The sequence below is a fragment of the Brachyhypopomus gauderio genome, chromosome 1, assembly GCF_052324685.1.
Source record: "Brachyhypopomus gauderio isolate BG-103 chromosome 1, BGAUD_0.2, whole genome shotgun sequence".
Classification (NCBI taxonomy): Eukaryota; Metazoa; Chordata; class Actinopteri; order Gymnotiformes; family Hypopomidae; genus Brachyhypopomus; species Brachyhypopomus gauderio.
In genome coordinates, this window is record NC_135211.1 from 6,344,193 (window position 1) to 6,367,942 (window position 23,750).

General features: G+C 45.4%; 3 protein-coding genes across 5 annotated transcripts in view; all 3 read right to left on the reverse strand.

Annotated features, from left to right (window-relative positions):
- Positions 1 to 2,329, reverse strand: part of LOC143527873 (uncharacterized) — an 8,711-nt gene extending 6,382 nt beyond the window's left edge. Inside the window, exons 1-4 of the mRNA XM_077023228.1 lie at positions 2,234 to 2,329; positions 1,961 to 2,134; positions 1,441 to 1,605; positions 1 to 956 (exon numbers count right to left, since the gene is read on the reverse strand). The exon at positions 1 to 956 is cut by the window's left edge and continues 562 nt beyond it. Coding sequence (XP_076879343.1) covers positions 1 to 956; positions 1,441 to 1,605; positions 1,961 to 2,134; positions 2,234 to 2,279 — 1,341 coding nt within the window. The 5' untranslated portion in view covers positions 2,280 to 2,329. The remainder of the gene's footprint in view (positions 957 to 1,440; positions 1,606 to 1,960; positions 2,135 to 2,233) is intronic.
- A 1,069-nt stretch (positions 2,330 to 3,398) lies between these two features.
- On the reverse strand, positions 3,399 to 16,566 carry ppef1 (protein phosphatase, EF-hand calcium binding domain 1). Of its 2 annotated transcripts, XM_077022308.1 has the most exons (19): positions 16,313 to 16,566; positions 15,553 to 16,235; positions 15,084 to 15,188; positions 14,666 to 14,698; positions 11,979 to 12,106; positions 11,680 to 11,740; positions 10,171 to 10,352; positions 9,658 to 9,772; positions 9,044 to 9,090; positions 8,499 to 8,665; positions 8,349 to 8,385; positions 8,067 to 8,216; positions 7,559 to 7,891; positions 7,232 to 7,417; positions 6,585 to 6,727; positions 6,375 to 6,481; positions 5,906 to 6,069; positions 5,700 to 5,784; positions 3,399 to 5,464 (listed from the first exon to the last, which is right to left on the reverse strand). In XM_077022308.1, the coding sequence occupies exons 3-19, from the start codon at positions 15,136 to 15,138 to the stop codon at positions 5,265 to 5,267; spliced, it is 2,193 nt and encodes a 730-aa protein (XP_076878423.1). In that variant the 5' UTR covers positions 15,139 to 15,188; positions 15,553 to 16,235; positions 16,313 to 16,566; the 3' UTR covers positions 3,399 to 5,264. The 2 variants fall into 2 exon arrangements, with proteins under 2 accessions (XP_076878423.1, XP_076878509.1); XM_077022394.1 differs by lacking the exon at positions 14,666 to 14,698 and having other exon boundaries at positions 16,313 to 16,565.
- A 1,104-nt stretch (positions 16,567 to 17,670) lies between these two features.
- On the reverse strand, positions 17,671 to 23,418 carry rs1a (retinoschisin 1a). 2 transcript variants are annotated; one of them, XM_077021050.1, is made up of 6 exons: positions 23,289 to 23,418; positions 22,937 to 22,962; positions 22,629 to 22,758; positions 20,012 to 20,153; positions 19,685 to 19,880; positions 17,671 to 19,528 (listed from the first exon to the last, which is right to left on the reverse strand). In XM_077021050.1, exons 1-6 carry the CDS (start codon positions 23,344 to 23,346, stop codon positions 19,376 to 19,378), a joined length of 705 nt encoding a protein of 234 aa, XP_076877165.1. In that variant the 5' UTR covers positions 23,347 to 23,418; the 3' UTR covers positions 17,671 to 19,375. The 2 variants fall into 2 exon arrangements, with proteins under 2 accessions (XP_076877165.1, XP_076877170.1); XM_077021055.1 differs by lacking the exon at positions 22,937 to 22,962 and having other exon boundaries at positions 23,289 to 23,401.
- Between the last annotated feature and the right edge of the window lie 332 nt (positions 23,419 to 23,750).

Genomic DNA, 23,750 nt, shown 5'->3' on the forward strand with positions numbered 1-23,750 from the left:
CGGCACCTCTGTGCTGAGCAGTACATCTTCTTCCGCCCCTGCTGCTGGAGCTCTCCGAGGGAGATTCGCTCCGACATGCATCACAGCTGTGACAAACGGTGGGGAGCTCACTGTAAATGGCTTTTGAGACTCTAATAAGTATTCGTGTCCTGACACTACCGGCTCAGGAGAGCTAACCGGTAGAGGTGTCCTTTCTTTCTGTGTAGTAGTTTTATATTGGGATTTTTTCATATCAAAAGAAGGAGCCTCCTTTAGTATCTCCTGAGAGCCCGCAGACGTGACCTCCCAGGAGCCTTTATGAGAAGCGGTTGCATTGAATATGTCTGAAAGCGGATAGGCTGACGTCAGACCCATGTTCTGACCTGTTGCCGCTGGTGTGCTCAGATCGCTGTGAGGTCTGAGTGTTGTCGGAGCGAGAGGGGTTTCTTCCTCCCCGTCGGTGGGTGTTGGAGGAAACATCTGGTCCAGGAGGCTGGATGACGTTTGTCTTTTCTGCTCATTTGTCACTGGAGTGACCGGCGTAATGGATTCGGCGGGCTTAGTTGACAAGGTAGCAGGTGATATGCTCATCAGGACTGTTGGAGAACTTACAGGAGCCAGCCGGGGGAGGACGTCTGCTCTTCTCGCATGCTCTTGCGATGTGTCCAGTTTGGCGTTTGTTTTTGTGACCTCTGCAGACTCTCCTCTACTCTGTGTAGTTGCTTTACCAATCCAGAGTTTTTTCAGAGGGTTCTTTTCTGGATGTTCCTGAGGGCTCTTCGCCAGTTCTCTGGACAGGAAGACTTTGGGTCGTGACTCCCTAATCGGGGAGGGATTCGGAAGCGTCTGCTCTGCGGCAGTGACAGAGCCGGTGTCAGAATGGCTCCTCTGACTGGTCAGAATGTCTGGATTGTGCTGTGGCCCTGGTCTGTACAAGGATGTCTGCTTCAGCCAGAAGGAACTCATAATGTCTGACTCTGTATAACAGAAATGAACAGTTACTTGTGTTGTTGCAAAACTGACAGCTGCTGACATGACTGCCGAGTTCCCAGAATTCATAGCGACACTCGTCAGAAACATCTACTAGCCTCCTTGCATTGCTAAGAATAAATTTATACTTGAATGATGGACTGTTAAGAGAAATATGTTAAACAACAGTTAAATAGTTGATTATAACAAAACATCTTCAACTTAGAAAACAATGGAAAAACTCATTAGCATAAAATAAAATATAAAATTAAGTAACTTATTGACTAAAGAGAAGCTTAAGGATTTAGCTGTGTAACTGTTACTGTGTTTCGAGTCAGTGAGAGTGTCCTTTCTCATCTCATCATCTGACACTATGTACACAGTCAGTTACTGTATTACAATGCAGGAGTAATCCTAGTCCATTGGGACCTATCCGTTTTTTTACAGAGAGCAGGTTACTGATCGTGTGGTGAGCTCAAGAGGTTCACACACCTCTGCAGACGGGCACGCTGCCGTTCCAGCGCTCACCGTTGCAGTAGAGCAGGGCAGAGCCGAAGAGACTGAAGCCTCCGTCGCAGGAGAAACGCACAAGCGTGCCATCGGGAGACACCACCGCGGAGCCGTGAAGGAGCCCGGACGGGCGGGCGCATCCGGGAGCTGGGGTCAGGGGTCGGAGGTGTGAAGCCATGCAGAGCACGCTGTGACACGAGCAAAGTGATGCCACACGCCACACAAAACACTACTCGAACACACCTGCACCAACAAACTACACATAACTCCCTATTTATCTACTTCCTGAATAGCAGCAGGGACACCACTCAGCACATCTGTACTGTAGAACAGAAACTTCCACTGGAATTTTCAGCAAATACAATATCGAGGAACTACGTAAAACAACAACACCAAAACAACAACTCAAACAGCACACAGTAGCCAATGTACAACGAAATGCTCTGCCTGTAGCAGGAGCACGAGATGTGTGAGGTGACGCGTGAGGTGTGTGAAGACTGACCGACACACAGCGGAGGCTCTCTGACCCACTGGCCCGACACACAGCTGCTGGTCCGATAGCCGTGGATTCTGAAGCCTGGATTGCAGCTGAAGGTGACGTACAGACCCCCGTACCGGAAAAACGTGCGTCCGTTCTCAACGTGCCTCAGGTCACTGCAGCCAGCGTCGGCTGCACCTTTGATAAAAGCGGCGTTGCAAGGTTACAGCAGGTTCAAAACGCCCTACATGCTCTTGGAAGTCTCTGCTCGGCAGCGTCCATGCTGAGAACCCTTACCTGGTGCTAGAGCCCAGTGCAGGGTGAGCAATGCAGGGAGAAGCATCGCTCCTGCAGCCCCCACACACACCGCATGCAGGCTCCCAGGAGCTGGAAGGGAAGACAGCAGTCTGAACATGAGAGCCTCATCTAACAGGAGAGTTCAACCTAACAGACGTGGAGGTGTCCTATCTCACAGAAGAGTGGGAGGAGTCCTGACCTGAGGGGGCTGGGCCTAGAATAACTCTCAGCTTCAGTCCCCCCCCCCAGGCTCGAACAAACCTCTCATTACATAAAGAAAAATAAAATGGAACTTAAAAGATAAAACGTTTTAAAGATAAAACCTTTAAAAATGTAATTATATACACCATGCTGCATTACTGATATGGTAAACTGAGTTAAATGTGTCAGTAGAATAGGCCCTATGTCTAAATGTTTAAATGTGGTGCATTTAGGATGGTGTTAGGTTTTCACACAGCTGATGCAGTCTTATGACATTGTATTAAAAAAATCAGCTATTAGCAACATTTCTGCAAGTGAAAGTTTGACACAGGAAGATGATCGCTTTAGTAAAACAGGCGTGCTACGCAGTAGGGTCAGGGGTCAGGGTCTGTATATGTGCAGCAGAGACAAGCAGATACTTGCCTCGTCCAGTCTGACAAACAGGATCTACAGACTATAGTGTTTCTGATGGCAAACCCAGAACATAGTGAAAATACACCACAAATCCCAGCGGTGCTTCTGCTATTAGAAATGCATTTCCAGTAGTCTAGTGTCAGGAGGGACGAGGAGCAGGTGAAAGTGAGAGTTAAAAAGTAATAAGAAGTATGTTGACAACAGGACTGTTGCCCATTGACCAGTCCTGTACTGCCTCTATTTCAAAAACTTGTTTATCTGGCCTGTTTCTCCTGCCACACCATTTGGTCTCTAAAGACTGAAGGAACTCTGAAGGAACGGAGAATGGAGATAGGGCAGATATGGTGGAGTGGAGCTAGGTTTGGAGAAATGCCTCCCTTGGCTTCATTTTCTCTCTCTCTCATTATCTGGAGATACATTTGCCAGCATCGGTTTCATTTAAATGTACCAAATCTGCTGTGCATTTACTAGGTCAAACCATAATTAGACTAGCAAAACAGGAAGCCTGACAAAGGCATTTAATTTGGTTAAACAAGTTCTTATGACTTGTGCTGTGCAGTGCAACACAATGATCACTTACAGATAAATGTATTACATCTTAAACCATTTTTGTTGTGGTTGTAGGTACGCAGGGTTTGGAAAGCTAAATGCTGTAACTTCTACACAAATGCACGTTACCTACGCCACACAATGTAAGTGACAAAACATGTCTTTGGGTAAGGGAATTCAGAAAGTGAATGTATTGTCAGAGGTCATTTTGGTTTGAAACTAATTTAATACACTGTATACAGTGGGTCAAACATTTACATACAGCAAGCTGACCATCTTTGAAACAGTCTGAAATTGTTGATTTCAGAAATTGTTACAATGAGTTTTAGAAGCTCCTGATTGGCCTGATTCAGCCATCATAATTAGGAGATTACTGGGAGTGCACTGATGTTTAAAAGACCTTTATAACAAACCCCTGATGCTTCAGCTGCATTCGTAGAATTTGTGGAACTCCACAAGTCTGGTTCCTACTTAGAAGTCATTTACAAACACCTGAAGATACAAATTCATGTAAATATTAAAATCTTTAGACCACACAGATACTGAATCATTGATGTAGACTTGGTAAAGAAATGGTAAAAGAACTCAAGGAATGTCCCAGGCCAAACCATCCACCAGCCCATACTAATCTACCGACAATAGAGCAGATTACGGAGTGCTAGATTACCTCCTGACTAACCCTCAGTACAGCAACCCTCAAGACTGCTGGATTACACACGAAATACATTCAGCATAGTCCAATACAGCAGCAATAACATGAAGATTAATGTCTTCGCATTATTAAGATTAAATTAACGTCCATGTTAAGTCTCACAGAGACGAGCAGTTCCGAGCAAGCACAGTAGGGGGGACGAGTAGTGGTGTCCCCTGTGAGGACAGCAGCAGTTCCATTTAAAGGGAAGACGGAAGGGACGGAGCCCTGGGACATGGGGAGGTGAGAAGTCCCCACTCCGGACCCAGAAACAGACGTCAAACACCACACACAAAGGCTCCCATAGCCATTACCCGGGTCTTCTACGGCACAGCAATCCCAAGAAGTTGTCCAAAGTTAGGACTGAACTGCAAGTTTTTCCAGTACAGTACTGGGAGAAGCAGACTTTGCACAGTAAGCTTATGAGTCAGTGTATATGGACTTTTTAGCCACTGAAAATTGGGATATTATCTCAAAACTACTCAAGGCAATAAATTACATAATGACTTCAGTAAATGTGTGGAGAAACACACACGTACACAGTTAAAATAACAGCACAAACCCGCCCCCATGCATCTCAAGACGTGTCGAAAATGTTTCACAAGTGTGATGAAGCGTGCCAGGCCAGAAAGGCACACCTGTTCACCTTTATACTGGTGAGAAAGGGCCTGGAACACCATGTTTATCTACATTGTTCCTGATCCATCGTCCAGCTCAAACACCAGCACGACTGTACTGGGCAGAGACGAGGTCCAGCACTCCTGGGTGGAGTCAGATGATGGAGGACGTCTTCCACATGCTCACATTCAATTCATTCATGTATTAAACTGAATCAAATTCATAACCGCAGTCCTCTGCAGTGCTATGGACTTGAGTTTCACTTCTTGGGTCTAGGTATGTATTACAGACCTATTACACATTTATGAGCAGAGAAGTGGCTCTGAGCTCCAAACAATGAAACAAACAAACCCAAACTGAGCACCCATCTCCATGTCTGAACACAAAGGCAAAATGTGGGTTTAAAAAAAAAATTCAGATCTTTTTCTGTCCTGCTAGTCATAGACCATCACACTGATGATGAATCAAAGCAAATGCAGGAAACAATAACTAGTTATTCTGTCCTTGGCATGGGTTACTACATGTGTGTGTGTGTGTGTGTGTGTGTGTGTGTGTGTGTCAGCCATGCTGCTGCTCCTTCATATCCAGCTTGTGCACAACTCGGAAGGCCTCCAGGAACTCGTTGAAGTCGATGCTGCCGTCCTTGTTGAAGTCGATGCTGCGTGCCATGTCGTCTATCGCTCGGTCATCCACGTCCACGTTGAGGTGGGAGCTGAAGAGCTTCCAGGTCTGGCGGAACTCCTCGATGGAGATCTGACCTGGGGTGGGGAACGTTCAGGAACCAGTGCACAGAGTTTAAACTGGGAACCAGTGCCACCAAGAGACCAGTTCATAGAACTACTTCAAGAACAAGCAACAATCCTGCCAATACATCCCATAATATAAACCCATATCATGACATACTGTATGCCTGGAAAATAAGATCAGGACAACTACACAAATGTTTGTCATTCTTGAACAGGCACCAAATATCAGTTAGTCACTCAAGCTGACCTGAATGATCTTTGTCTATGATGTTGAAGATGATCTCAAGGTCCGTCCGGTACCGGTACAGAGTTCCTGCCAAGTTCGGAGCCACCTGCAAGTGTGGAAAAAGTAAATAATGGGTAGATAAAGCAAAAATAAATGTTTTTCCCAAAAGAAGTAGTGGCTAGAGACAATCAGCTGATGTGAGATCAGTGAGTGTGTGTATGTGGGACCTTTGGGACGGTTTGTCCAGGGCTGATGCTGTCGAAGCACGTCTCGTACTCCACGTCTCCGTCGTGGTCCAACCGCACGAGACGAGACCGCAGCGTCCGCCAAGGGAGGTCCAACCTCAGGACGGACTCCACCACCTGGGTCCACTCCATAGTGGAGATCCTTCCTGAGAGAGAGAGAGAGAGAGAGAGAGAGAGAGAGAGAGAGAGAGAGAGAGAGAGAGAGAGAGAGAGAGAGAGAGAGAGAGCGAGAGAGAGAGAGAAAAAGAGCGAGAGCGAGAGAGAGAGAAAAAGAGCGAGAGCGAGAGAGAGAGAGAGAGAGAGCGAGAAAAAGAGCGAGAGAGAGAGAGAGAGAGAGAGACAGAGAGAGACAGAGACAGAGACAGAGAGAGAGAGAGAGAGAGAGAGGATCAGAAATCACATGACACATCAAGTCAACCATGTGTGTGCAGTTCTCCGGACGAAGCCCCACCCGAGCCGTCGACGTCATACTCTCGGAAGGCAGCCATGAGCTCCGTGCGATGGGCAAACAGTTTCTCCTGCAGAGCCTTCAGAGCTGAGCTCTCCGCCACACTCACCCTGGAACACAGGAAACAGCCCCCACACCACCCCAACCAGATCAGCTCCACGTGGGCCCCGTGCTGCTCTCGGCAGGCCTGGGGGAACCGCGGGCCCATCGTACCTCTGCTGCAGCGTAAGCTTCCGGGTGCTGCGGCTGACCTGGTACTGGAAGAAGTGCGGGACCAGCTCGGGGCCCAGCTTGACGTAGGCGCCGCGATTACTGCCCTCCTCGTAGTAGTTGGAGGCAGAGAAGATGGTGATCACCTTCAACACCAAAAGGCACCACGGTTAAGACAGGGTGCAGGAAAGACTTCCAGTGTATATTAGAAAGGCATCAAGACAAGTGTTCATATGAAGGGTTGTGTATATCCACAAACATGCACTAGAGGGCACTGCAGTAACGTGTTAATAAACCATTAAAAAAAAAAAAACTAGGAAAATATATCTAAAATATTAGTCTTATAATAAGGCTTCAGATTTATCAGATTTTGGTCAAAACTGAAGCTTCAGGTTATCCAGGCACTGTTTTGTGGCATCCATCTGAACTAAGAGTACAACTATTATGAATCACATTTCCAAGGAGCTCTATCTAAAGTAACAGAACCTAAAGCAGGCGGCTGTCCAAACCGTGTGTGTATTAATAGACATGTCATAAAATGTCACAGCTGATATTGTCAAACCTTGCTCTCAAATCCAGCACTACAGAAAGACAGCCTTGTGTGTGTGTGTGTGTGTGTGTGCGCTATAAGAGTCAGCCCAGCACGACACCTGTCCATTATGGCAGAGTTCATAGCCGTCCTGTTTGCACTCGTGGGATCGGATCAGCAGAGATAGGCCGTGCTTCCTCAGCAGCTGCTCCGTCACGTCCGGCCCGAAGTAGCAGCCTCCACCCCGGAACGAGTTCTGACTGCACCCGTTCTGGTTCTTCGGGTCGCTCCACAGGATGTCCACGACCTGCAGGCCCACAGAGCGCCAAAACACGACGCAGCCACAAAGCCGGTACACCGCGGTGATGAATTAGAGCTCAGGGCAAAGACCGACCTAATAATCTACGTAATAAAGTCTCCCGTGAAGGGTTCGTTAAGCTCCGCCCACCTGTTTCCACTCTAGCTCCTCCCTGGGTGGCTGGGGCAGGGCGAGGGAGACGATGGAGTCGAGGAAGGGCACCTGCAGCGCGGAGGTGGGGCAGGGTGTTGCGGGCGAGGCCGGCCGGTGGCCCGGTGAGCAAACGGAGGACGTCGATGAGGAGGAAGAGGACGAAGAGGAGGTGCTGCTGCTCGGGCGGGCGAGGTGGCCCTTCCTCCTGTGCAGGGCGTGGCCTGTGGGATGAGGGCCATCTGGTCTGGCCCCGCCTCTCCGTCCGCTGCCGCCGGCCGGCGTGTCCGTGCGGTCCGGGCCGCATTTGGGCAGGCGGAGCGCTGACTTCACCTGCAGCACGCAGAGCGAGGTGGTTATGTCGCGGTTCCACGCGGTTCCGACACCGGTCCGCATGCTCAGGAAAAACGGGTTTTTGTGATTGGGATTATGATCAACGGATGACGGACCATTAATGACGCAGCTCTTAAAGTTATGAAGCCGTCCTGCGCGTGTTGCCAACACTCACCTTGTGTCTTTTTACCGTGTTCAGGAAGTCCAGGTCGGTCTGGTCGGAAAGGCCGCCGTGAACGACCAGGACTTTGTTGTCTATGACTGTGGCGATTGGCAGCAGGCTGAACACTTCCTGCAGCACCTGGAGAATCTCTCTGCCATGAGTCTGCGGAATCAGGACGGCAATGCTACGAGATGTCGTTGAAGAACTGTCCACCAGGTGGCGGTAATACGCAGTGTTTACAAACGAGCATTTTCCAAAAAACAAACTCGTGCGAAACAAACAGCCGGAACTTACTTTATATTTTTGCATAACCTCTTTTGTGAAGCCATATCTGAAAGGCAATGAAAGGTGGAGAGGTTTTAGGGCTGTGTTAGGGCAGCGTGCGGGAGTGCGGCGTGCGAGTGAGGGGCGGTGTGGGGCGGGCTGGGCTGGGCTGGGCGCTACCTCAGGTTCATGATGTGGTCCTCGTGGTTGCCACGGTTGAGGTGCATGTGGTCTGGGTATAGGAGAAGGAACGCGAACAAGATGGTGATGATCTCCACGGATTTCTTCCCTCTGTCCACGAAATCTCCATTGAATATGTACGGGTTCTCAGCCGACGGGAGACCGTTCTACAGAATAACAAAAATCAAAACTGCTAAAAACCTTTGGCCAATGGAGCGTGATTAAAATACCTCTAATAATTAATCTGATCTTAATTAGGCTGTGTTTCAGTGTTTATGCTATGATATCTGTGCAGACACAATAAAGAAAGTCATATTAAAACAAATGAGCTTGGATTTTTAAATGCATGGATGAGTTCTCGTTTTTTATTTTTATTTGTTCAATACTACTGCCACAAAGATTTTAGGTAATTAATTCAGTTTTTAAAAGTAGCAGAAATTTTGGTGAGTACTTTCATTAGCAAGCAAACTTATTTGCCAATACTTGATAGTTGTGTCTATGAAAAAACTTGAATATGGTGAAAAATTAAGCATTTGTGATGTTACCTTATAGAATATAAGTAGCAAATCATCTAGTCTCCCATGAAGGTCACCTGTGTGGAGGAAAAACAGTTTCACCTGAACATCTTCCACTCTGGAGAACGTATCAGAGACACTTGTTCCAGATCACTAAGGCCTTTGGAACTGCAAAACTGATCTTGGTGTGGAAATAATTGTTACTGGATGGGATACTTCCAAAAGCTGTAGACGCATCACACTGTAGACACAATTATTAGCATAGTTTTCCAATTAGAAAAGACCATTTAGATTTGGGCTCTGTGTAAAATTGGTAAAGAAAAGCCTTGTGTTTACAGTAATTACATCGAATATTTCAATGCAATAATTCTGCCATTGATGGCGTCACGTGTTAATTTGATCTGAAGCTCTAGTTTCCCCAGTGAGGAGCCCATTGAGGTGCAGTGAAGTGGATGATTTAGTCATACACAAACACACTCTCCTCCATTCAGCAAACACTTAATTCACGCGTGCATTCAAAAATAGGAAACATCTTATTAAAAATGGCAAAAGCAGTGCTTAATCATCAATAAGCAGAAAAACCAGAACCACGGGGTGCATGCGAGCACCCAGACGGGGTGCAGAGCTGGGCTGTGGCTCCTTACCGCAGATGGTGATCTCTTTGGCATAGGAAGATGACACATAAATGACATTTGGCATCTGTTTTAAGAACTTCTGTGTCTCGTGGAGTAGCTGCAACACATATTTGCCGTGGAGAGTCTATAGAGGAGAAGCACAAAGATTGACTCTCGGCGTAGACGTTTTCAAATGTCAAAGAAATTAATTATCGCTTCAGTGCAAAATCTCCTCGAGAGGTTTCCCCCCCCATTGGAACTCCCTGCCGGATTAAGTCACACAGTTCTCCGTCTACAGAGCTGTCAATATTGGTTCAACAAGCACTCTCGCAACCATGTGACTTTAAAGGCGTTAGCAACAGCGCTCGGTCACAGACGTCATGCTTCAGCTGAGTTTGAAGGTATGCCAGCCCGATCCAGCTCACTGCACTACACTTGGCACAAGCTCTTTCATAAGTCTCAGTTGGCTGACCAGAGGTCAGTGCCCTGACCCCCAGATACGGCGTCCCGCGACCCCTTAGTTAAAGTTGCAGTGTGTTGTACCTGCTGCTCCTTGAAGGCGCTGAGAAGGGCGTTGGTGTCGGTGACACTCAGAGGGAAGGAGAGGTGAGGCCCACTGTAAGACTCCGGCACCAAGATCCGGTCGTACCTGCACCTCCTCTGGTCCTCCAACGTTTGGTCCATCGCCGGATCCACAGCCGGGTCCAACAGATGACTGATCAGATCTCGGGGAGGGAGATCAGACAGTGGGTTAATCAGACCATCACAGGAGTGTATTCACAATACGTAATATAACAGAAGAAGCCATGACACAGCAGAAACAATGACTACAAACATAACAACTAAGTCATAATGTCTATTTAAGGATGTAATGTAGTCTGCAAAATGACCGTGGAGCGTGTTCTTAAAATGTCCACAAGTTACACAAGACTCTGGATATTGTTTTCATATATTTATTGCACGACAAGCTCCTAGTGTGAAGTCTGGTGGTTGAAGGCCCGTTGTACCCATCCACACCTGGACCGGGCCATTCTGGGGGGGACTACACTTCAGGCTCAATAGCGTTCATTAATGTGCTGAGGTTTGTGGAGGGCTCCTGTATTGTGCCATTCTTACAAATGTAAATGTGTAAGGAGAACCACAAATATATTTTGAAAAGGTCCAGATATCAGGAACAGCTGTTTCCACTAGAAGGCTCGGTGCGAACACTCCTGCGTCGAGCTGGCAGCCTCTCCGATGTACCCGTTTGGATTATTGCTTATCAACAAATGCAACACAAGTCTTTGCCCAAAATGGTTTTTAACATGGCAGGAATCCTTCAAATCAACACACAAACCAGCCCTAATTTCCAACGTTTTGGTTAGTTCCATGGAAAAATGGTCATCCAATATTCTTTTGAGCATCGCATAATTTATTTGCCAGGCTCCCAGGTTCTCCGGACTGCTCCAACACGCATTCTCTAGGGTTAGGGTTAGCCTAATCCGTGTTCAGAATACGGCTGGACTAGCCGTCCGCTCTAATCCCTCATGTTCCCTCAGCCTGAGCGTAGGGAACGACCTGCTGCCTCTTCCCTGGCACCTTCCACTACACCACACCTCAAAATGGGATCTTCCAGAGTTGCTAAGCAACTGTGTTTTGCCATAGTATTTGTGTTTATTTATTTATTTACTTTTTTAAAATCATTGAAAAGGAGCATTATGGTACTAAGAGAGGCCTGGTTGTTTGATATTGGAGTGAATAGAGCTAATGGTATTTGAAAGCTTTGTGTGCGTGTGTGCAAATAGGGGTTTACAAACATGTCACAAGAGGAGTTAGAATTTTAAATATGGTTGCTGAAAAAACATCAAACGATTCATTCGGATGTAAACAAACCATGAGGTTTAGCATGTAAGATCCATACAATGTTAACAGCATAGCGCTTTAGCCCATACTTACCCATGTTTTTAAAGGATATTGATATTTGGTAATTAATATTAGTCACTGAATGTGATGTATACTAGGGAAGGCTAATAAATGCCTAATTTAACGTGTGGTTAGTGTATGCTGTTGTACCTGGTCCATTCCCATTTAGCTGAGTGAAGTTATCCAGCATGAAACTGAAGAAACTTGAGAGCTTTAGGAATTACAAAAAAAGAAAAGATATACATCACCGGACATTCAAATGATCCTACACTACAATTACAGATTTTGTAAGAAAACGTCAAGTTTGTTACAACAGAAAGTGCCGATCAACAAGTCGATAACTAGCGTCACTAGTGCCATTGAAGACTCAAAATTTAAAACAGATTCTAAATGGTTTGAGGTGGCTTGTGTGAGTTCAGCATTGGGAGCTGTGAGAGATGAGGCCTGACCTGGAGCTGGTCCTGTTCCCCCGCATACTCTATCGACTGGAAGATGTTCCACGTGTAACGTCTCCTCATCTCCAGACGGGCGATGTAACGCCTGTACCATCGCTGGATCAGGATGGCTGCTTTCATCGCTACGTAAGTGCACATCACAAATTATACAAGAGGGCCTATGAAACTGGGATCCAGTGGAGATTGAAGAGCTCCTCCAACTACTTTGGCGTAGTTTAACCCCAAGAAAACCCCCCATACAAAAGGAGGAGGCTGTTGTAGCGCATTACCGACAACTGTTAATTATCTCAGAAAAGAATAAGTGCACCTGTCAGGGACACTTCAATTACAAATTAGCACAACATTATCACAGTGGTCAGGAAATGCTATGAATAGACCAGGCGTTCTTCGGATGCACCTATTAAAGTTGACATAATGACACTTAACTCTTTCGGAACGCCCCGAAATACAGAGTCAGTGGTAAATATAGACTGTGCCTCTGGAGGTCGATGATGAGCTGCTAATTAATGAGTAGGAGCTGCTAAGGGTGCAGAGATGCAGCAAGCACAGCAGGAACGGTGAGGCGCAACAAACGCTGAAGAGCAACCACTTAAGCTCGGGCAGGTAGGAAGCAGGTGTGGGGTCTCAGACGGGCGGAGGCAGACGGGAAGTCCGGCCACAGTACACGCAGACAGAACGGAAGCGTGCATGTGTGAGCTCGGACCCATTTTAAGTCTTCCGATTTCACCAGTTTATACAAGAGTGATTTGTTTGTTATTTATTTTGGTGCCATTTCCATTTTGGTGGCTTATTCCACAGTTAAGAGAAAACAACTGAATTTTAAATAAACTTAAATGTTAAAAACTCCCTGTGTTCAGGCAAACGTTCAGAAAGGTCAGGTATAGACCAGAAAAGGTCTTGTATACAATGTTGAGGATAATTTGCAACCTAGCTATTTGAAGCAGCTCATATTTGTCAGGAGTCTTGGTCAAATGATCATTTACTCTATACACTATATTGCCAAAAGTATTCACTCACCCATCCAAATGATCGGCTATAGCCACAGGTGTATAAAATGAAGCACCTAGGCGTGCAGACTGTTTTACAAACATTTGTGAAAGAATGGGTCGCTCTCAGGAGCTCAGTGAACTCCAGTGTGGAACTGTGATAGGACCAGTGCAACAAATCCAGTCGTGAAATTTCCTCGTACCTAAATATTCCACAGCCTTCGCGTCCAACATCAGTATGTGAACTCACATATGCGCTTCTGGAAGAATGGTCAAAAATCCCCATAAACACACTCCTAAACCTTGTGGACAGCCTTCTCAGAAGAGTTGAAACAGTTCTAGCTACAAAGGGTGGACCAACGTCATATTGAACCCTATGTATTAGGAATGGGATGTCACTTAAAGTCATATGTGGGTCAAGGAAGGTGAGCGAATACTTTTGGCAATATAGTGTACGTGATCACATTCAGTTCTAACTTGGTGTTTTCAGCATTTGACAGACACGCTTATCCAGAGTGATATATATTTCAGTGTGACAGTACATGTACATCCTGGGAAATAAACCTTGGAGTGTCTAGAACCATGCTTTACCTGTTCCACCAGGTGTGCAAGGAACTGTGTGGGAAACACTGAAATCTTCATCTTTCCTGTTTTAAATTAGTAGCGAAGCACCATTGAAAATGCAGTCACATTTCTGTGAATCCCATTCAAACTAATGGATGCATGCTAACGTATACATGCATCAGTTTGCAAAAACTGCAGGGTTTCCAGATGTTACAGTTTAAACTACATTTGCGCGTCTAGAAAATTCAGTCACTTTCTTTCTGGTGTCTCTACATTTTTTGTGCATGGGCACCAGGATCTTACTGTTGAAGCCATTTGTTCAGTTTTCATTAGCTATATCACTTTTCCTGCATCTTTTGATCAGTACTGATAAGGAATGTAAATGTGAAAAATAATTTAAATAACAATAAGGTATTTTGTAATACGAGTTGGCCTAAAGTTCAATTCTATTTTTCCATGAAGATTGCTAATAATACATGTCCAAATTTAGCATCGGCATAAATGTGGAAGGGGGATTGATAGATGAACATAATGTGTGACATGGAACCCTCATATTCCAAGCATGAATTGATTGAAAAGTGATGAGAATCTCCATTAAAGCTACAGCCAGGAACTGCCCCATGTGGTTTTCGCATCCAATTACACAGAGTTGTGAAACACACGTCATAGTTCAGTGTCCCATTATTCAAAAGCTGCCTGAAATTTATAGGACAAGAAACAAATAGCTATTTGAAGTCGCACCATACAACCGATAGAAAACACAGGTCAATCCCACATCACATCCCTGAATTAAGGCCAACTCTAGTCAGCACTTCCTGATTATGACATTAAGCCTCCTCATTAATGTACACCACCACATAGGCAAGTGAGAGATTTCAGCAATAGTTTATCATAAATGTATTCAAACTACCAATACTTGAAATTCACTTTACAAATCAAATAACTGCAAACAAAAGTTTGAACTTCAGAAGTGATGCCGTTGACGTATTCAGAATGAAGTCAAAAGCAGGAAGGTAAATAGAGTTGGCCCTTCAATCCAACTTTGATCGAGCGCAGGAGAAGCTTGAAGCTCGAGTGTTTAAGCACTAGCAGACACGGACTAGGCTATGATAGTGAAGACAACAAGCTTACTGAGGGCGGGGCTGGGCTGCTTGGCAGACACATCTGCATGAGGAAGAAGAGGAAGTCCATCAGATAATTTGTGTTAATAAACATCGAGATCTGGACCATTTCTCTTCACCCTGGTGCTCAGAGTATGTTCAGAGTATACTGGATCAACATAATTGTGCATTGAAAGCTCTGAACGCACCAAAATAGAGAAAAATGGCATGTGAAAATGAAGTCATAGAGAACAGCTGAAAGAATCATCTTGAAATGCTCGAAAGGCTGAACTGCATTTATAGCCGATGCTAAAGAAACATTCTGCAAATTGTGTGTTGTTATAGTAAGTGATCAAAGTCCTGGCCAGGTGAGCTCATCACACCAGAATGAAATGTCAAAATAAGTGAATGTTCACCAAGGATGAGACTACAGTACGCTATTCACTTACCTATTTCTGTAGGCCGTCCTTGGCTCTCGGTGGCTACTGAGGTGCCACACCCCATGATGGCAACGTTGTCTCCTCTCTGCACATGTGTCGCTATACCTCAATCCCCTGTAAATACATCAAGCAAAACTGCAGAGATGGGAAGATTCATCACTGCAACTGTAATGACAGTAAGTGACCCGGTGTAGCACACAGTACAGCAAAACTAAACCATGAAACAACGTGTCATACGGCAGTAAAAACAATGAGGTTAATTAGACCTGGTCATGAGTCACGAGTCCAGAGTAAAATAACTAATTATTCTTTAATTTCTATACAAAGTGCTCTTATAAAAGCTCCATAAACACGCCAGCTGGCCGTACTGATCCAGCACCTTGGAGTGGACACATATTGTCAGCGTTACGGCACCAAACCGACGCACTGAAAGTTTCTCCTAAATGATAATCAATTAATGATAATTGACCAGCCCTACCTGCGCAGCTGTCCGGAACTCAGCAACACCGAGTACCGCTCACAACTAAACCCATGAGACGGGACGGGTGACCCAATCCCTCACAAAACGTCTTCAAGCTGTAAATATCAGCGTCCCAACTTAAAAGGAGGAACGAAGTCAGACTGCGCGATGCAGCGCGCCGTCCGAGACGAGGTTTACTCGCCACAGGTGTCCGCGAGAACGGAAGCTCGTTCGCGTGCAGCTGCTGATGACGCGCGCGCAGCTGTCGGATCACGCGCGGTCGAGCCACTTCCTTTCATCCGCGCGCGCTAGAGCGCGTGCGCCAGTGTAGAACGCGCGTTATCAGTTTGGCAACCAGCAAGACACTCTTAGTTACAAGCTGCATCCGAGTTAAGCATTTCAACAGGTACTAAAACGTTTAGAATAACGTGCACCAGTCAGTGGTAAAATTACTAAGTTTATTATTTAAATATACATAAATATGCACAAATAATAAAAGCTGTAGCGTGTTGCGGTCATGCGCCGTCCATAGGGATGGTGTTGCGCCGGGGCTGGAGTCGGTTCAGGGCCGCTACAATCTCACTCCGCGTGATGACACGGTGGCGGTTGAAACGGGAGATGCGCGCCGCCTCCAGTCCCACTCTCAGTAGCATATATCTTGTTGCGCCTCCGGGTACGAACCCAGTTTCGGTAGACGAGGTCTGAGAGATGCAGTCAACAGGTCAGTTCTGAATATAGATGTGATTATAGTTTGGTTATATAGTACCGCGCGCCTTACCTCCCGCCTGAGCTTGTAAATAAAAACGGCATGATCTCCAAGTCTAGTCTTGGGTCGTCTGGAAGCGGCGCAGGACTTTGCATGAGGACGACTCGCTTTCATGGTTTTACCTTTTCAAAACGTTAACGGATTAAAATACAGTTTTCCTGCAGCGCCTTCATTTTATTGTGGCAGAATCAGTGATGGTAATTGCACAACAGACGTGTCCTGGACCCTTAATCAATCATCTTAATTTCCACTCATATGATGACCAATCGCCGATCTGAAGGGTCAGATGTATCAAAGCGACTTGCACGTGCTCATTGTGCATCAAATCAAATCAAATATATTTGTATAGCGATTGAGGAATGTTTACTACTTAACCAAAGTAGTAACTGTAGCTTTTACTTTGGATGGAAGAATATATTATAGGCTACGTGAACGCCTCTTTATTTAAAGTCAGAGCTCAAAGTCAGAGTAAAATGTAGCCGCGAGTATCAATAAAAGGTAAGGTTTATACTTGACGCGTCGCTAAAATTACGTCATCGCGCTGGCTCCGCCACTGCGCGAGGGTCTCGCGCGCTGTAGCATTTCGGTCAGCCTCGCGCTTTGGTAGTTGGCATGGTAACGCCCAGGGGTTTGTTTTGGAGTTCAGCATCTCTGAATGTTATTTTTTAATCCTGTAGATTTTCATTGTTTATAAACAATTTACTTTTTAGAAAGAAATTCACTTTTTATATTATTCGCATTTGAGCCAAGACTATAGGTAGTACTCTCCAAATGCTGATTCAAACCATATTTTACATTCGCAGCATGTATTTTGTTCACACCATTCACGTTTGGTGACATTATGACATCTGAGTGCTGAGTTCTAGCCAATTGAGTATGAAAAGCCCACTTTAGGATACACACTGTGACCAATATGTCCACAGACAGGGTGCGAATTATACAATGATAATTGGGGGGGTCAAGTTTTTTTCAGGGTGTAAATGAAAACCAGTACAGTGCAAGCGCGTGCTTCAGTAAACTGAAGTCTTACCATCCTTACAGTGTCTTTAATTTCTTACTGTAATGTCTACAGCACGTAAATGATAAATCCATTACATCACCTGACCGATAATGAGTCAGGCAGGCAAACGCGAATGGCTATTAACACGGAATGGTATGATCCACTTTAGGGGTGCTTGAAATCGTATCAGAATATTCTTCCAGCCATAGACACTGCATTTTTTTGTAGTATTTAACATTATATGTGAGAAGTACATTTAAATGTTTTGACCCCCCCCCCAAATTATTGGTTTTGCCCCTTTAGGGGGGTTGATGCCTTAAACGGGGGGGTCTGACCCCCCCAATCCCCCCCGTAATTCGAACCCTGTCCACAGACACACATCTAGGTTGCAGGGACAGCAGTAAAGAGGCCCATGTTTCCCTCTTCCCAGCCACCTCTTCCAGTTCGTCGTCTGGGAGTATACAGAGATGTTCCCAACACAGCGTGTCCTGGGTCTTCCCTGAGGTCTCCTCCCAATTGAACATGCCTATCCAGTAATGGACCAGTAAATTGAGAGCTTTGCCTTTGGTTTCACCACAACGGTCTGTTTGTTAACAAGATCCTGAGATACTTGAACTGCTCCACTTGAGGCAAGGGCTCATTCCCGACCCAGAGAGGGCACTCCACCCTTTTCCATCCAAATACCATGGTCTCAATTTTAGAGGTGCCGATTCTCATCCTGGCTGTTTCTCACTCGGCTGTAAACTGGTCCAGCGAGAGCTGGAGGTCCCAGCCTGATGACACCAAGATGACCGTATCATCCGCAAGAAGCAGACATGGAATCCTGAGGCCACCAATCCGAACTTCCTCCACGACTACACTGAGAAATACAGTGTAGTCCCATATCCCATATTCCTGGTACACTCCCCAGAGGAAACCCCCTAGATACACGGTCGAATGCCTTCTCCAGATTCACAAAACGCATGTGGACTGGTTGAGCAAACTCTCACAATCCCTCTAGGACCCTCACAAGGGCGAAAAATAAGGGTCCAGTGTTTCGCAACCAGGACAGAATCTGCATTGTTCCTATTGTGACTGAGCAGACTATCAGCTGGACTCTCCAGCACCCCTGCATAGACCTTACCAGGGAGGTTTCACGTATGTCAAGAGATATTGAAGTTCAAAAAACATTTTATTGCAGTCTGCAATGTAGTGTCCCTGTGAAGCCACTTGAGGTAGTGATATACCTTCTGAGATTTTAACCAACACAGCCAGAAAACCTCAACCCACACCATTTAATTTGGACATCTATGTGATTTGTTTAAATGTTTTTTTAGTTTCAGTCTCTTGGATGCCCAATTTCCTGAACATAAAGTGTGTAAGATATACAGCTACCGCTGTCTGAAAAAATAAAACTGCTCTTGGATTGATGCTTAGAATGTGGCAGCCATATTATTTGGAAATTTAACTTTTTTATATATAAATTTAGACTTTTCACACAAATTTTGTGCAACTCGGGAGAAAATCCGGGAGTGTTTGATGTTGCTTTGACATTTACAGTTGCTTGATTTTGTTTTGATGGCCTCAAAGGCCTCAAATACGAGGTTTCATAGGCTTTAGAAAAACAGGGCTTGCATGTCAGTCTTGGCAATTATGCACTGCACATAACCAGAAGGTAAACTCTTGTAATAAATAAATAAATGAGATCTAACACACACTCTCTCTCTCCCACACACACACACACTCACACACACACACACACACACACACACACGTGCACAAAAACAACATCTGAGCTATTATGCCAAACTGCTACTTATCCCTCTATCCTTTCTGATCCTTTTATCCGTTTACATAGCATGCTGTAGTTTCAGACTCTCTCTAATGAACCCTATTATCTTCCTTCTAAAAACATAGATTTTCTCTTTTTTAACCAATATATAACTTAACAAAACACAAGAGGTCTCCTAGTATCAGGAGGTTCACTACACATCTAGAGAGGGTTCATCCAAATGATTTTTTAAAGGTGGAGAACCACTAGAGGGCGCTGTTGAGGAAAGGGGGGCGGTGAGGCGGCCAGGTGCTGGTGGGCTGCATCAGGTGCATTTGTTGGTGCAGAGGAGCAGCTCCATACGCATGGCGATGCGTGTGTGCCAGCCCAGGGGTATGATGCGTATGTAGCGCGCCACTATCGGCGGGCGGAGCAGGTTCTGGACGGAGGACGAGCGGTCCGAGTTCCCATAAAACACCTATGAGGAAGACCACAATGGGTGCGTACACACACACATGCACACACAAACACAGAATGGAATAGTGGTTGTCAGTCACAGTTTGCATAAAATTGTCTAACATGTTAACATAACATACTGAGCTCGATTGAAACCTGGCTGATGTTTACTGCTCACCCTGTTGTTGCCAGTCTGGTCTTTGTAGTAGACCCAGTTGAGGTTCTCGTTGGTGCGGAACTGGACGGTGTACTTGGTGATCCATTCATCTGCATCACAGCGGCCCTGGGTCAGGATGCCTGACACAACATTCACCTCCTTCAGATCAGTCTGGATCCACTGGTTCGTGTCCTGGTACTTGGACAGCCAGGCACAACTGTAAAACACATGTTGCATGAATGGAGAGTCTAAACACCCTGTAAATTTAGTATCCTCAGATACATAAGTAAATGGATAATCCTGGCAAGTTATAAGAAGTACAGTGTTTCTATGAAAAGTGCCACTCACCCATATCCCTGGTTGTTGAGTCTGGCCTTGTTAGGGGTCCAGGAGGAGAACCAGCCAGTGTACTGAATTTCATTAGAACAGCTGATCTGATCAGGAGTCACTGATCCAGCCTCGAAGCCCAAAGGCCTGTGATATGGGCATTCTGGGGAAACAAATCTTTTAATTAGTCTTTTTTGAGTGTTCAAGAGTGGATTGAACAGTAGAATTCTTTTCATAAATAATTTGCACAAAAACAAGAAAAAACAGATTGCTTCAACGTAGACTGTGCAAATCTAGAAGCCAAAACTACCATTCTAGAGAAACCGTATCGAGTCAGAATTGCACCATTCTAGGGAAACCATACCAAGTCAGAAATGTTCCCAACTGGATGATCGAAAAGCCTCTATAAGCCCACTCAAAGGTATTGCCCAAAATGGTTATGAGAGTGTTGCGTGATGCCTGTTATCTTTGTGTTGTAGGTGTTGTGAGCCCTGGTTGCTGCAACAGACCCTGTAAATAAATCCGGGTCAGTACATTCCTCAGTGCTGCTCTGCTTGGGCTGGTGTAAAAATGCACCGTAGAAAACGTGAGCTAATTCCTGCCAGCCTGGTGTCTATCAGTAGAACTGCAAAAGAGCAGTGAGAGGACAAGCAGTGTGCTGTTCCTTCTGTTTGGATCTGTTGATCCTGTTTAGTACTGAAAATCCAAAAAGCATCAGTTCAGAAACCATATCACGTTTAACTGCTGTGGATTACGAACCTGAGGGACAGTCTAGACATGGTGCTCATTAAGAGTTACGTTTGACAGATGGTTGTGCTCCTAACTTGAGCTCCTGTTCCACAACTGACTCAGTCTTGGTCTTGCAGAGAAGAAAAATCTATCCTAAACTATGTTTCTACTGAGGCCCATGAAAACAGTGGATGCTCATTTAATTCTTGCCTGTTGCCAGTACTGCAGAACAAATATTGGGTTTTTCCAACGGACAAACTCTGGTTTAGAGACAGGCAGCTAATCACCAAATATTTGGGGGTGTCTGTTGGCACTGACAGGTGGCCATTTGTACCAGGCATTTTTTTCTGAGGCACACATAACGAAGGGATCTCTGCCAAGCTCCCCCATTGGTCAGTGGACATAGAGGTGGACCTCTGCCAAGCTCCCCCATTGGTCAGTGGACATAGAGGTGGACCTCTGCCAAGCTCCCCCATTGGTCAGTGGACATAGAGGTGGACCTCTGACAAGCTCCCCCATTGGTCACAGGACATTTAATGACATTCACTGCAGCACGCAGACCAGGCTTATCACGAACAACACAACCAATCAAGAGTAAGGCTTATTTCTGTTTAGAAACATCAAGGAGCTCCTCTGCATGTAGATCTATCAGTTCAGATTTGAACTGAAAGGGACAGATGGGGTTTCATTATTGCACTTGCGTTTGCTTCACTGTCCTGGATTGGCTGGTATTGTTATCACATGTGCATGATGCATGTGCTCATGGCAGACTCTGCTGGACAGACACCTGCTCCTTCTGTGATTGTTCTTTTAGGATTGTACGTTATTCCAATCTTACTTCAGTATTGGATTAATGTGTGTCCTAGTCAAGCTAATAAGATTATTTGCCTGCTTTCAGGCCCTGCTGTTCAATCGTGATTCTCTCAACTTCAAAACCTAATTTTGCTCCCTCTCTCTTTCTCTCTCTCTCTCTCTCTCTCTCTCTCTCTCTCTCTCTCTCTCTCTCCATACTGGAGGAGTCAGGCAGAAATGGAGCAAAGCTTCCTGCTGGCTGGGTAGCAGCAGGGATCACTTATCCCACACACAGCCCAGGTGAAGCTGCTCCCAGGTGATTAATGACTTTACAGTACACCGCGGTTGAGGTGCCGGTCCTGGAGCAGTCCTGTTCTAACACACACACACACACACACACACACACACACACACACACACACACACACACACACACACACACACACACACACATACACACACACCTACATGATGCATACACACCACATGACATTTGCTTGTTTCCCACGGCCAAGAACTAGGAATAACGGTAATATCTCTGCTCTTAATGTTATCATCAAAATATTCACTCACAAACCGTCTTCATTAGATAATTGTCCCAGACTGTGGGAAGTTGAGTTCCTCTCAGCTTTATGACCTTCATTTTAGTGTAAGAGCAGAGTATAAATGAGCAGTTCAGCTAAAAAATGTGAGGGTATGGTCGCCATTTTGACACTGCAAATGGTTTTTAAATTGCAGTGTATAAAGTTACGAGAAGAAGAGAGAAAAAATGAAACATTTCTGTGTCTCAAAATTTGTAAGGAAAAAACTGAATACATCTATAACCTTTCGATCATATACATACACACGTATTCACACACACACATACACACATACACTGCTCTCTTAAACTCACCACAGCACACCCTTACAAACCCCCTGTAATACACATACTCATACCCATACACACATATTGTTCACTTTGACACTTACCCACAACACAGCCTTATAAATATGCTGTCATATGCATACACATATACATACTGTTCACTTTAATCACCACTATTTTCCCAATCTCTCTCTCTCTCTCTCTCTCTCTCTCTCTCCCTCTCTCTCACACACACACACACACACACACCTGGCATACAGGTGAAGTCTCGGACCCAGTTGGATCTTGTACTGGTAGTGTCCAGATCAGTGGGACATCCCCTGCTGTCACAGTCACACTTGCAAGTCTTCCTTGTCCAGTTTTCATTTTCTTCACTCTCCTGAAAACAAGGAAGACAGACAGACAGACAGACTGTTAGAGGAAACAGACAGGCCGAGGAGACAGCCTTTTAACACACTGTCCATCACACTTAGATCATTTTTCTTTGATTTGTGCCATTATGATCATATAATAAAGAAATAACAACTACAAAAATAATGGCAACTATTTGCACCCACCTGCTGTGAAAGCACGTCAGTGAGAACTGGAAGCAAAATAAAAGAAAGAAAGAAAGAAAGAAAGAAAGAAAGAAAAAGACTCAAAATTCTTAATATTCCATCTTATACCAATACCAAACCTTCTGAGGTGTTGACTAGTTTAGGTTAACGAATCCATTCGCTTGCACACTACAATGTAATCAAATAAAACATTGGAAAAATGTTAGGAATGTTGGTAATGTTAGCAAGTTCCAATTCATAAGTATTAGCACCCATTAAATGTGAATAGTTATATAACATTAGCTTAAAAGTAGCCTTTGTTGTTTTAACGACAATGACAGTGACAACTGACCGAAGCCCAAAGGCCACCTACCATCACTGAGGAAGAGGAGGAAGAGGAACGATGAAGTAAGTAGTGCTCCGTGCTCCATCTTGCCGTTTGCTAGAGTAGTGAACCACTTCAAAGGCAAAGGGACCAGATTAGTGTAATCCACACAACCCCAATGGCCTTATCTAATACCATTTATCTTCTCAGGAGCTCCGCCCTCGGCCGCCGAAGGCCCTTTGGTACGGGCGATCATGTCATGCGCCTTGTCTTTCGACCACCTGAGGGGCGTGATCGAAAACAACCCCCTGATGTTTAGATCTGTTGCCCCTTCTGACCCACTTAACGGTCCAGCGCATGCAATTATGTGCACAAATCTGGTGCCCAGCCATCTTCTGCTGTGAAGCCCCGTATATATGTACAGTATGGTCCAGGGTTCTGCTGGGACGTCCGCACACATGCAGTACTGTGCAGGGTTCTGAGATGGGAAGCTGCTTGGTCCAGATTTGG